The 13,721-nt window shown below is 41.3% G+C and overlaps 2 protein-coding genes across 5 annotated transcripts in view; one reads left to right on the forward strand and one right to left on the reverse strand.

Moving 5' to 3' along the window:
- LOC126262672 (uncharacterized) overlaps positions 1-12,679 on the reverse strand; it is a 69,962-nt gene extending 57,283 nt beyond the window's left edge. The window contains exon 1 of one of the 2 annotated variants that reach the window (XM_049959446.1): positions 11,725-11,750. In XM_049959446.1, the coding sequence (XP_049815403.1) occupies positions 11,725-11,735 (11 nt within the window). In that variant the 5' untranslated portion in view covers positions 11,736-11,750. Of the gene's footprint in view, positions 1-11,724; positions 11,751-12,489 lie in introns of those variants that run through there. The other variant, XM_049959445.1, reaches the window with a different exon arrangement.
- A 244-nt stretch (positions 12,680-12,923) lies between these two features.
- The window catches only part of LOC126262847 (leucine-rich PPR motif-containing protein, mitochondrial), a 165,590-nt gene continuing 164,792 nt past the window's right edge, over positions 12,924-13,721 (forward strand). The window contains exon 1 of one of the 3 annotated variants that reach the window (XM_049959713.1): positions 12,924-13,218. In XM_049959713.1, the coding sequence (XP_049815670.1) occupies positions 13,052-13,218 (167 nt within the window). In that variant the 5' untranslated portion in view covers positions 12,924-13,051. The remainder of the gene's footprint in view (positions 13,219-13,721) is intronic. The other 2 variants (XM_049959715.1, XM_049959714.1) reach the window with 2 other exon arrangements.

Consider the following 13,721-nt stretch of genomic DNA (forward strand, 5'->3'; position numbering starts at 1 on the left):
TCACCACTTCTGACAATTGTGGACTTTGGCATAGTGGTCACTCTCTGCACAGTGTCAAGATAGACTCTTCACTTGTACTCTCCAGTGTCGTCTAAAGCTGTGCTGAGTTATCTGTGGTTAATAAACAAAGTATTATTACAGCAACTTATGAATTCCATCGCTACCATCGTGCCACTTGGGTAAAGTTACTTTGGTTACCAACTTTTAATCGCTTTTCTAATGATACCAGTTTGTGAAAATGACCCACATTCCAAAATGGACCGTCATTTTGATCCAAAAAATAGAGGAAAAATTTGTAACTCACATCAATTTTTGATGAACATCTGTGAACTGAGGTAACAAAATTTCCTTATTTTAAATTAAATGAACAGTATGTGGATTTTGCAGGCCATATCGATGGAGCCACAGTGTGATTTTTGCAGATACACATCCTTATTTCCCATATCTTATAAAAATGCAACAGACCACAATGTAAAATACTACCGTTGCTATCACAACCCCATTTCTATTGAAGGAAACCCACAAACTCTTGTTACAGTTTACTTCAAAGCATCTTCACACTTGCTCCCAGAATGGAATTCAGCATGCTACTATACTTCCTTTTTAACCTGTATCTAATGGCACGACAGAATATTTATGCCACAAATTGAAGAAAAAAAAAAGTTGAGATCTGCTCCTATCAATTCTGCATTGATCTCCTTTTTATCACTATAACAGCCAACACCATTCCGAGATCGGAGCCCCTGCAGGCCCTTTTATAAAGGCACAAACCTAGAGAAATGGTTCAAATGGCTCTGAGCATTATGGGACTTAACATCTGTGGTCATCAGTCCCCTAGAACTTAGAACTACTTAAACCTAACTAACCTAAGGACATCACACACATCCATGCCCGAGGCAGGATTCGAACCTGCGACTGCAGCAGTCACGCGGTTCCAGACTGAAGCGCCTGGAACCGCACGGCCACACAGGCCGGCGCACAAACCTAGAGAGATGGGCTTTGCATGGTAAACTGGGCCACTTATGACAATATGCTGATGCAACGTTTAAACCATGGCCGTCATTGGGTATCGCTGTCTGCCTGCGCTCTACTGCCCAGATGTTTAACAAAGCCAGTCGGTACTTTGGCATGTGGCATAAGTGACTTTAGCAGCCACAACAGGTCTGCTTGGGCACACATAAATGCTGGCCATCTGACCACGCAGGTGATCACAGCATTGGTCGGTCAAATCAGCGAGTCACTGAGTCTTCAACTGTTGTCATTCCAACCTCCACCAGTCTGCTGTCATCCTGACAGGACCACCTGTCAAGGAGGTCCAGCTGCTGCCTGACGAATCAAGAGACGAGAAACAAACACCATCCTGAAAACCCAAAGAATGACTCTTCCACCCCACCGTAGCAGTCATTGCACACCAGGCTACTGCATTTTGCATGAAAGCCCTTATCAGTCCTTGCTATGAGGGCTATCCACAAAGTACATTACGTTTTGGAATTAAAAATAAATAAAGTATTGGAAATTTTTTTTATTATATACAGATGAAAGCCACACTTAAATACTACTTTTCTACATAGTTGCCATTTAAATTAAGGCACTTATTGTAGCGATGGACAAGCTTGGAAATTCCTTCATCATAAAATTCGGCCGCCTGCGCCTTCAACCACGTGGTTTATCAGTAACCCGGTAGAAATAAGATTTTTGCCAATTTCCTGGAAAGAGGCACTACAATAAACTCTCAAAGGTATTGCCAAACTCTGCACAACCTCAGAAGAGCAATACAAAACAAGCGCAGGGGAAAGTTGGGCTCAAAGATCTTGCTGATTCACGACAACGCCCGGGCCCACATGGCAAATGCCACTCGTGAAGTTCTCGAATCTTTTAAGTGGGAGTTGTTTCCTCATCCGCTGTACAGTCCCGACCTGGCACCGAGCGACTTCCACTTAATCCCAGCAATGAAGAAGTGGTTGGCTATGCAGTGTTTTGATGACGATGCACAGCTTCAAGAAGAGGTAACCACGTGGTTGAAGGCTCAGGCCGCCGAATTTTACGACGGAGGGATTTCCAAGCTCGCCCATCGCTACGGTAAGTGCCTTAATTTAAATGGCAACTATGTAGAAAAGTAGTATTTAAGTGTGGCTTTCATCTGTATATAATAAAAAAAATTTCCAATACTTTATGTTTTTTTAATTCCAAAACGTAATGTACTTTGTGGATAGCCCTCGTACATTTGTTGCAACCCCCATCAGCACAAGGAGGAGGAAAAGAAGAAGAAAAAGAAGTAGTAGAAGAAGGACAATAACTTCTCTACCACCAGCAGCATCAGGAGATGAACCTAGCCTTCACAGTAGGCTGTGGTGCACACACCTTGTCCTCTCCCACACCAGCCAGAGCAGATTCAATGGAGAAAGCATCTTGTAATCCTGCCATAAATTTCTGTTTGCCTCCTGTGAGCAAACCAATGGCATGAGCATGCTCTGAGAGAATGGTTTGAATTCATCTGCTTCCCAGTCAGACAAATTTACAATGGCCTACCAAGTCAATGTCTGATTTATTCAGTGAATCTCAACAGTGCTTAATTGGCACGATATACCTACGGAAGTCTTCGTTTCCATTTTGTTCAAGAAAAGTCAGGGTCTATTATTTTCTGTGATTTATGTGTACATAATAGCTGTTCAATACAACCTCAGTTGTTGAAAAAGCAGACTTAAAACATCAACAGAGGGCGGACTGCATGAAGGGCAATGTAATTTAGGAAGTTGAAAAAGACGAATTTCATTGGTGAAATACATCTCCTTTGATTCAGGTTTCTGAAAATCACATCTACTCTGCCTCGTAGATAATGAAGGCATTTTGTAGGAGTATCTCGAACACACAGTCGAGGCAACTCAGTGTCACAGCAATGTCATTCCCTTGCGTTAAAATAGCGGTTTACAATGCTTTCATTCGAATTTTTGATAAATTTAAATTCAGAATTATTATCCAGAGTACTGGATCTTTTGTACTTCACAAAAGCTAGCTCCTAAAGCATCTTGACCATTTAGTATGTGAGGAGCCCAAAAAGTTTGTGCTCACACATATCTGATAAAGTGATGATGATGATGACAGGGTTCCAAGGGTCTGAAGATCATAATTATTAGGCCCTTTATCCTCATAATCCATTGGCAAGTCAAATAGTTTTGCGAGTAATATAGATAGAGTCTGGTCAAGAGCTGCGACATTGTCACAAGGAATGGCTTACAGAAAACAGTGAAGTGAGAATAGTCTTAAAAGAAGATAAGGAATGTGCAGAGGTGAAGTTAGAGTGATGTGAGGAAGAGTGTGACTAACAGTTCTTCCAAAATAAGAGCTGGGGCAGAAGATGTGCTCTGTCACTCCCAACCCTCTTCACTGAAACTGTAGTCGACTCGGCATATGATTACGCCCAACAGCTAGCAGTGCTGTTGCTAGCCTTCAACTGCAAAACACAAATGGCTGCAACAAAAGAACAATCTTCTATAGAACTGCAACAATACAGAGATGCTACCAAAGAGATGTTTCCAAAGTTGTGTTACACAGTTGGTTGAGGCAGGCACACAAAGTGGCCACACCCAGCCCACTGTAACAGCCCAGAGATCTGTTTATGTCACCTCAACTATAGGAGAGGATACCAAAAAGAAAAAAGTCAATAGAATGTATTGAATGTGATAAGGACACAGACAGAATAGTCATGTAAGATTTGGAGTTTATGTTTGGACTGAGGTGGAGCATTGTGTAACAGAATTGTTTTGGCATGCAGTAAACCTTAACCATACAATTAATTGTGAGTTCTTGGTGGCGTGTCTTTAGAGTACAATAACTGCTTCTACAAGGAGACAATAGACAGTGTTCATGCAGAACACTCCAGTAGCAAGGCGGACTCAACTGTGATGCATAGGGCTGCTGACCTGAAAGCTATACAGCCATAGTCTAATTGAGTTACGTGAATGATTAGTAAAGTTTTACTAGAGCCTGTTGATTTTCTAGCAAAGAAAAGTTTTCGAGAAAGCGCAGGGAACTTAATTTCTGCGTATCAGTTGTATTGAGCTGCTGTACATACAGTAACCATCTCAGTTTATAGTCATACTGCAGTCATAAAAGCAAAGTAATCTTCCATTTCTGGCCATCGGTTAATCAGACACGATTCATGGTGTGGATGGACAGAAGAGTTCTGTAGAAGTACATAACTTGGGTTTTGTAGATGAAAAACTGCATGCATGATTCTGGGTCCATATCAACGTCTTCTGAATGGGTGTTTCATGTACACATCTATGTTGATTGCTACACTGCGACAAGGTGTCACCACATTGTGGCTAATGACTTTTGAATACTGGGAAGGAACACTACCAGGTGTCTTCAGTGCAAAGGCCTACCTGACAGCAGACCCCAGATATGGATCTGGACCTTCGAAATGTGCACTGACATAGTGGGATCAAATTGTTGTTTCCAGACAGAAACGAAGTCTTGCTAGGATGGGTAGGATGTGTGCATGCTGTGTGTGGATGCTGGATGATCTGGCCACAGTTCGCGAACTACTGAACATGCTGTTGGCTACGGTCAGTCACCATTAGGCTGCTGCCTTGGAATGTAATGTGGTGGAGAATCTGGTGCATCACATGCGACACCTCAGGTGCCACTTTTTTTGTCCATGGGCTCTGCTTCCAAGGTATCTCCTAGTTCACACAACATGGTGGATCCGTCCTCACGGCAGGGCGAGTGGTAATGCGTCCGCGTCACTCGATGCGGAGGGCCAATGTGGAGACTGGCCGCCTGATCTCACCCATTCACCCTGTGAGTGGACAGGTGGCCACTCCTTCACAGGGTCTGAGCAGGCACACGGGCAGAAGGGTTTACTGGTTATTGGGAGCTCCAATGTTAGGTGCATTATGGAGCCCCTTAGGCAGATAGTGTTCAGGGCTGGAAAGAAAGCCAATGTGCACTCAGTATGTCTGCCAGGAGGCCTCATCAGGAATGTGTGTGCGGCCTTGATGTCTGCTATCAAGCACGCAGGTTGCAGTCACCTACAAATTGTGGCTCACGTCAGCACCAATGACACCAGTCCCATGTAATCCGAGGTGATCCAGTCCGTACAGGCAGCTAGCAGCGGTGGTGAAGACTCCTGACCTTACCTGCAGGGTGCAAGCAGAGCTTGTAATTTGCAGCATTGTTCCCAGAGTTGATCTGGGTCCTTTGGTTTGGAGCCAAAAGTAGGGTCTCAACCAAATCAACTCTGTGATGGTCTTGGCTGCAGATTTCTGGACCTGCGTTATCGTGTGGGTATTTGTAGGACTCCCCTTGGTAGGTCAGAGGCGCAACACACAAAGGAAGAAGCAACTCCGGTAGCAGAGTACTTGTGGAGTGCACATGAGGAATTTTTAGGCTAGGCGGTAGTTTGAAATGCTCTAATGAATCTCGCCACTCGATTCACACCAAAGGATGTCAAACTGCTTTCAAAATAAAGTCACTTTGTCTGTTACAATTTTATCAGTAAACTGTCGAAGTATTCGTAGTCAAGTCCCAGAATTTACTGGCCCTCCAGGAAAGTTCTCGTGCTCCAATTATTCTTGGGACTGAGAGCTGGCTAACATCTGAAGTGGAAAGCTCTGACATATTTAATGATTCGTGGAACACATATCGGAAAGAAAGATTAGAGGCCATAGCAGGGGAAGTTTTCATTTCTGTTGACAAAAATATTTTCTCTATTGATGTCATTGTTGAGTGTGACAGTGAAGTTGTCTGGTCGCATATAAGAGCTGTTGGCTTAAACTAAGTTAATTGTTGGATGTTTTTACCGGCTACCTGATTCCGCTGTGGCAGTTCTAGAGTCATTCAAAGAAAGTCTATGGTCAATAGTGCGTAAATACTCAGATCATGCAATACTGGTTGCAAGTGATTAACCTGCCGAGTATAGACTGGGATCTCTATGGATTCATTGCAGTTTCTGAAAACTGTTTTGAGCAGTTAGTTTGGCAGCACACACACAATGGAAATATCTTGGACCTCGTAGCTACAAGCAGGCCAGACCTCATCGACAATGTCAGTATAGACACAGGGATTAGTGATCATGATGTCTTAATAGCAACTACGATAGTTGCTATAATGATATGAAACATAATAAATAAGTCAAGAAAGCTGGGAGAGTGTTCCTGCTAGATATAGCAGAGAAGCAGTTATTAACATCTTACTTAGACAGTGAACTGGCATCACTTAGCACCAGTAAGATGGATGTAAAGGAATTATGGACACAGTTTAAGCAGACTGTAAATCGTGGCCTGGAGAGTTACGTGCCTAGTAAGTGGATAAAAGATGGAAAACACCCACCAGGGTTTAATAATGAAATTCATAAGATGCTGAGGAAGCAGAGTCTGTTGCACTTTAGGTTCAAAAGGTTTGTAGAGATTTGTGTGTCTGTGAAAAGATATATGCGCAAAGCATACAGCAACTACCACAGTCACACCTTAGGAAAAGATCTGGCAAAGAACCCGAGAAAATTCTTGTCGTATGTAAAATTGCTCAGCGAGTCTAAGGCTTCCATTCAGTCCTTTGTTGACCAGTCTGGTACGCAGTTGAAGATAGCAAAATGAAGGCCGAAGTTTTAAATTTCATGTTCAAAAAATCGTTCATGCAGGAGAAACAAACATACCATCATTTGACTGTTGGACAAACTCCCATATGGACAATATAGAAATAAGCATACCTTGCATAGAGAAGCAACATAGAGATTTGAAAACACTACACTACGTCATTAGCTGCTTATCTATCTTGCACTTATCGTGAATCTCTCACCCACCGCAAAGCCCCAAGTGACTGGAAAAAGCACGGGTGACTCTAGTATATAAGGGAGGTAAAAGAATGGACCCACAAAATTACAGACCAATATCCCTAACTTCTATTTTCTGCAGAATCCTTGAACACGTTCTCAGTTTGAATATAATAAACTTTCTTGAGGCAAGGAAGTTTATGTCCACAAATCAGCATGGTTTTAGAAATCATCGCTCATGTAAAACTCAGCTTGCAATTTCTACATCTACATCTACATCCATACTCCGCAAGCTACCTGACTGTGTGTGGCGGAGGGTACCTTGAGTACCTCTATCGGATCTCCCTTCTATTCCTGTCTCGTATTGTTCGTGGAAAGAAGGATTGTCGGCATGCCTCTATGTGGGCTCTAATCTCTCTGATTTTATCCTCATGGTCTCTTCACGAGATATACGTAGGAGATAGCAAGATACTGCTTGACTCCTCGGTGAAGGTATGTTCTCGAAACTTCAACAAAAGCCCGTACCGAGCTACTGAGCGTCTCTCCTGGAGTTTATCTATCATCTCCGTAACACTTTCGCGATTACTAAATGATCCTGTAATGAAGCACGCTGCTCTCCGTTGGATCTTCTCTATCGCTTCTAACAACCCTATCTGGTACGGATCCCACACTGCTGACCAGTATTCAAGCAGTGGGCGAAGAAACATACTGTAACCTACTTCCTTTGTTTTCGGATTGCATTTCCATAGGATTCTTCCAATGAATCTCAGTGAGGCATCTGCTTTACCGACAATTAACTTTATATGATCATTCCATTTTAAATCACTCTTAATGTGTCCTCCTAGATAATTTATGGAATTAACTGCTTCCAGTTGCTGACCTGCTATATTGTAGCTAAATGATAAGGGATCTTTCTTCCTATGTATTTGCAGCACATTACACTTGTCTAAATTGAGATTCAATTGCCATTCCCTGCACCATGCGTCAATTCGCTGCAGATCCTCCTGCATTTCAGTACAATTTTCCATTGTTACAACCTCTCGATATACAACAGCATCATCCGCAAAAAGCCTCAGTGAACTTCCGATGTCATCCACAAGGTCATTTATGTATATTGTGAATAGCAACGGTCCTACGGCACTCCCCTGCGGCACACCTGAAATCACTCTTACTCCAGAAGGCATCTCTCCATTGAAAATGACATGCTGCGTTCTGTTATCTAGGAACTCCTCAATCCAATCACACAATTGGTCTGATAGTCCATATGCTCTTACTTTGTTCATTAAACGACTGTGGGGAACTGTATCGAACGCCTTGCGGAAGTCAAGAAACACGGCATCTACCTGGGAACCCGTGTCTATGGCCCTCTGAGTCTCGTGGACGAATAGTGCGAGCTGGGTTTCACACGATCGTCTTTTTTGAAACCCATGCTGATTCCTACAGAGTAGATTTCTAGTCTCCAGAAAAGTCATTATACTCGAACATAATACGTGTTCCAAAATTCTACAACTGATTGACGTTAAAAGAGATACAGGTCTATAGTTCTGCACATCTGTTCGATGTGCCTTCTTGAAAACGGAGGTGACCTGTGCCCTTTTCCAATCCTTTGGAACGCTACGCTCATCTAGAGACCTACGGTACACCGCTGCAAGAAGGGGGGGCAAGTTCCTTCGCGTACTCTGTGTAAAATCGAACTGGTATCCCATCAGGTACAGCGGCCTTTCCTCTTTTGAGCAATTTTAATTGTTTCTTTATCCCTCTGTCGTCTATTTCGATATCTAACATTTTGTCATCTGTGCGACAATCTAGAGAAGGAACTACAGTGCAGTCTTCCTCTGTGAAACAGCTTTGGAAAAAGACATTTAGTATTTCAGTATCATTTTGGTCTCAGAGTGTCTGGACATTTTGTTTTGATCCACCTACCGCTTTCACATAAGACCAAAAATTCTTAGGATTTTCTGCCAAGTCAGTACATAGAACTTTACTTTCGAATTCATTGAACGCCTCTCGCATAGCCCTCCTCACACTACATTTCACTTCGCATAATTTTTGTTTGTCTGCAAGGCTTTGGCTATGTTTATGTTTACTGTGAAGTTCCCTTTGCTTCCGCAGCAGTTTTTTAACTCGGCTGTTGTACCACAGTGGCTCTTTTCCATCTCTTACGATCTTTCTTGGCACTTACTCATCTAACGCATATTGTACGATTGTTTTGAACTTTGTCCACTGATCCTCATTACTATCTGTACTTGAGACAAAACTTTTGTGTTGAGCCGTCAGGTATTCTGAAATCTGCTTTTTGTCACTTTTGCTAAACAGAAAAATCTTCCTACCTTTTTTAATATTTCTACTTACGGCTGAAATCATCGATGCAGTAACTGCTTTATGATCGCCGATTACTCGTTCTGCGTTAACTGTTTCAAATAGTTTGGGTCTGTTTGTCACCAGAAGGTCTAATATGTTATCGCCACGAGTCGGTTCTTTGTTTAACTGCTCAAGGTACTTTTCAGATAAGGCACTTAAAAAATTTCAGTGGATTCTTTGTCCCTGTCACCCGTTATGAACGTTTGAGTCTCCCAGTCTATATAGGGCAAATTAAAATCTCCACCCAGAACTATTACATGGTGGGGAAATCTACTCGGAATATTTTCCAAATTATCCTTCAGGTGCTCAGCCACAACAGCTGCTGATCCAGAGGGCCTATAGAGACATCCAATTACCATGTCTGAGCCTGCTTTAACCGTGACCTTCACCTAAATTATTTCACATTTCTGATCTCCGTCAATTTCCTTCGATACTACTGCACTTATCGCTATAAACACGCCTCCTCCTTCACTGTCCAGCCTGTCTCTGTGGCATACATTCCAATCCGAGTTTAGAATTTCATTACTGTTTACATCTGGTTTCAGCCAACTTTCTGTCCCTAGTACTATGTGGGCAGTGTGACGCTCCTGCAGTTTACTATTAGCACATTAATGTTATTCCCTGTTGCATTTTGCCTACTCCTACATTGCCGCGTCTCAGAAGGCGTCTTGTCAGGCCTAGGGAGGGAATTCTCTAACCTAACAAACCCACATGTGCACACCACATGTACTCCGCTACCCTTGTAGCCTCTTCCTGCGTGTAGTGCATGCCTGACCTATTCAGGGGGACCCTACATTTCTCCACCTGATATAATGAGAACTATGGATGAAGGGCAACAGGCAGATTCCACATTTCTAGATTTCTGGAAAGCATTTGACACAGTCCCCCACTGCAGGCAGTTAATGAAAGTACGAGCATATAGAATAAGCTCACAGCTATGTGAGCGTCTCAAACACTTCTTAAATAACAGAACTCAGTATGTTGTCCTCAGCGGTGAGTGTTCATCAGAGACAAGGGAATTATCAGCAGTGCCCTAGGGAAGTGAGATAGGACTGCTATTGTTCTCTATATACATAAATGATTTGGCGGACAGGTTGGGCAGCATTCTGTGGTTGTTTGCTGATGATGCTGTGGCATATGATAAGGTGTTTGAAGTTGAGTGATTGTAGGATGCTACAAGATGACTTAGACAAAATTTCCAGGTGGTGTGATGAATGGCAGATAGCTCGAAATGTGGAAAACGGTAAGCTAATGCAGATGAATAGGAAGGAAAAACCTGTAATGTTCATATACAGTATTTCCAGCATTTACTTTGACACTGTCAAGTCATTTAAATATATGGGCGTAACGTTGCAAAGTGATAGGAGGTGGACCAAGAATGTGAAAACTGTGGTAGGGATGGGAACTGATCAACTTCAGTTTATTGGGAGAATTTTAGGAAAGAGTGGTTCACCTGTAAAGGAGAGAGCATAAAGGACACTAGTGTGACCTATTCTTGAGTAGGCCTGCTGCTCGAATGTTTGGGATCCATGCCAGGTCGGATTGAAGAAAGACATTGAAGCAATTCAGAGGCGGACTGCTAGATTTGGTACTGGTCGGTTTGAACAACATGTAAGTGTTATGGAGATGCTTCAGGAACTCTGAGAGAACCAGCATTTGAAGCCAACTGCCAAACGATTCTGCTGCCACCAACATAGATCATGCCACGAAGGTAAGATATGAGAAATTAGGGCTCATATGGAGGCGTACAGACAGTAATTTTTCCCTCGCTCAATTTGTGAGCGGAACAGGAGAGGAAGAGACAAGTAGTGGTACAGAGTATCCTCCACCATGTACCTTAGGGTGGCTTGCAGAGTATCTATGTATATGTAGATGAATTGGCCACTTATTCCAGGAGTTAGCATCGAGTCCCTGTTAAAATTCTTGTTCTGTAGGCCTACCTGTATCTAGTGTGGTTTCCTTTCTACCAAGTTTATATTCTTTAAGTGAATATTAATATTAAACTAAAATAAATTATTGTATGTAAAATCTGAATATTTATAATAGGTACGATGTAACACCCAATATTGTGCCTTATTAGGTACAATGGTACATTTGTATCATGTATATGTAATCACATATGTATATATGACTGTACTAAACTTGTAAAAAAATGCTATGACGTTTGCAAAAGACACCAGTTAGTGTCTCCATGCAAAAAAATACAATAAATAAATAAAAAATAAATAAATAAATACTGGTATAACTGTAATAAAAGTTGTGTAAAATAGTATAAAATGTACATATGTAATTATCATCCAGTGGGCCTCAGATAAATCGATCAACAATACAAATGACAGTTTAATTAAAATAACTATTATTATACCATTGCTTATGTTTTGCTAACGAATCTCTAGAAACAAAATTCTAAGTCTTTAAATCAATTTCTGTTAGTCCATGTCCAATTTCAATTGTAACTATTAAAGATATTTGTGTTGAAATTCCAGATAACTCAGGGTGTTTACACAATCTGTTATTCTCTATTAATTGTAATTTTTGTTTAACCTGTAAATTGCGGTTATAACTTTTATTGTATATTACAATTGCCTTACCCCATAACCATCGTATAACCGTAAGTGATCCATGGGATGAATGAATCAATCAATCAAATCACGAACTGAGGAGGAAGGCTTGGGGCCGGAGGCGGCTTGAGCTAAAATGTCTACACTGCATTTCGAAACCAACAACGGAAATAATCACAGGTAGTGAAGCCGAATGAATTACTACGCTATCGGTGTGTAAGGAAATGAACACACATTCTATGCGAAATGTTTCTCACAAATGTGGCATAAGTACAAATGTATAAAACATATTTTCCATTAACGATGCCCCAAAAAACAGTTACATATTTTGATCACAAAAGTGCGCTGAATACGTAGCCTTCAGGCAGAAAGTCTCTAAGGAGATCTATGATAATATTGGCACTGAATGACAAAACATTTGCCTTGTAACCGGACTTTACTTACGACTCTCGTTATTTGATACTATTAAACTATACATCAACTGGTTCATCTAAGAAACTAGTCAGTGTATTACTAACTACGCGAAACTGATTAAATGCAAAGCATTCACGATAGGTACTTTATATCGAAAATAACATATCCGCTGGGGAAACAAGACTGGTGGACGTAGCTAGCAATGGTAAATAACAAAACAGACAAGCCATATGGAGGCAGGAATGAGTTCTAGTTTGAGGCAATGACAGAAACTGGCAGCAACAGGTGCGAATATTGTTCGTACAACATTTTGGGCTAAGTTAACATGAAACAGGTGTTGAAGCTTGAACTCTGTTTGAAATATGCATTGAGTTGGCTTACTCGATATCCTTGCAAATTCCTTTAAAAATGCTTTCCATGGTTCTTCGAAATAACTGTGTTTTCACACACTCAGGTCTCTTATCACCAGTATTTACCATTTTACTTTCATCCATCGCAACACAATTTAAATTCTGCAGAAATAGTGAACAATCATAAAACGCGCGCACTTTACAAAAACATACAATGACAATCTACTTCTACTCATAGCATCTTTGATTACCCAGTCAGGAGCAAAAACAACATAGAACTAAGCAAATTCTTCAGAAGTGGATTAAAAATTAAGATAAAACAATGATAATTTATAATAAACTTTAAAAACACATTATTTTGGTGATAACAATTGAAATGTAGAATTGCTTCAGAGATACTATGCCTCAAACGGGTGGCGTTGCTTGCAAGGCGTGCTTCGTTGATGTCGCCGGCATCGAAGTAAACACTAACGTGATGCAGACATACTGACATACAGTCATGCGTAGTTAACGAATGAAAGTAGTTGTTAATTAGTGATAAAAAAGAAGCAAAAGTCAGCTGCTTTCCTTTGAATTCATCTTTCAGTTCGGTTATGATGTTTCGAGTGACGCTTTGGCGACGATTAATAGCATGTCGCGCAACTGATCGTTGCTTACGAGCGCGAGCATTGCAAGAATATCCCAGAATCCTACAAACTTCGTCGGTAAATAGTCGCATTAAAAACTTAGCATCTCGCAGTTACGTGACTTCTACGTTAATGTAAGTTCGAAGGTCTGTTGTAATATAATTGTTATATAATTTATTTTCCACAATGCATCTACATGCATACTGTGCAAATCAAGATATATAAAATGAGATGCAAATCGCTGCAAACAGCATTGCAATTGAGACTTTTTTTTTATTTTCGCCACCGGTTTGGGCAGCTCATTGCGGTAGTAATGCTGGGGTCATATATTTCTGGATGTCCAGAAGTCTTCGAAGGATGCACTTGAGATACTTCTTCCCAGCATCCAGAAACATATTGTCCCAGTAGGCCTATGCCAAAATCGATTGTTTTTGACAGATGCATATGGGGCCTGAAGATTGCGTAATGAATAGCCGAAACTGTGAGCGAAAATAAAATAACGTCTCAACTGCAAAGCTATTTGACGAATTTCATTGTTAAATATTTGACCACCCGCTGTCCCATGTCCACAGTGGATCAACAGATATTATAGTAAGGTTTCATCCCGTTGCATTCGCTCGAGTTCGGTTCCTCTGTA

Source organism: Schistocerca nitens, chromosome 6 (genome assembly GCF_023898315.1).
Source record: "Schistocerca nitens isolate TAMUIC-IGC-003100 chromosome 6, iqSchNite1.1, whole genome shotgun sequence".
In the NCBI taxonomy this organism is placed as follows: Eukaryota; Metazoa; Arthropoda; class Insecta; order Orthoptera; family Acrididae; genus Schistocerca; species Schistocerca nitens.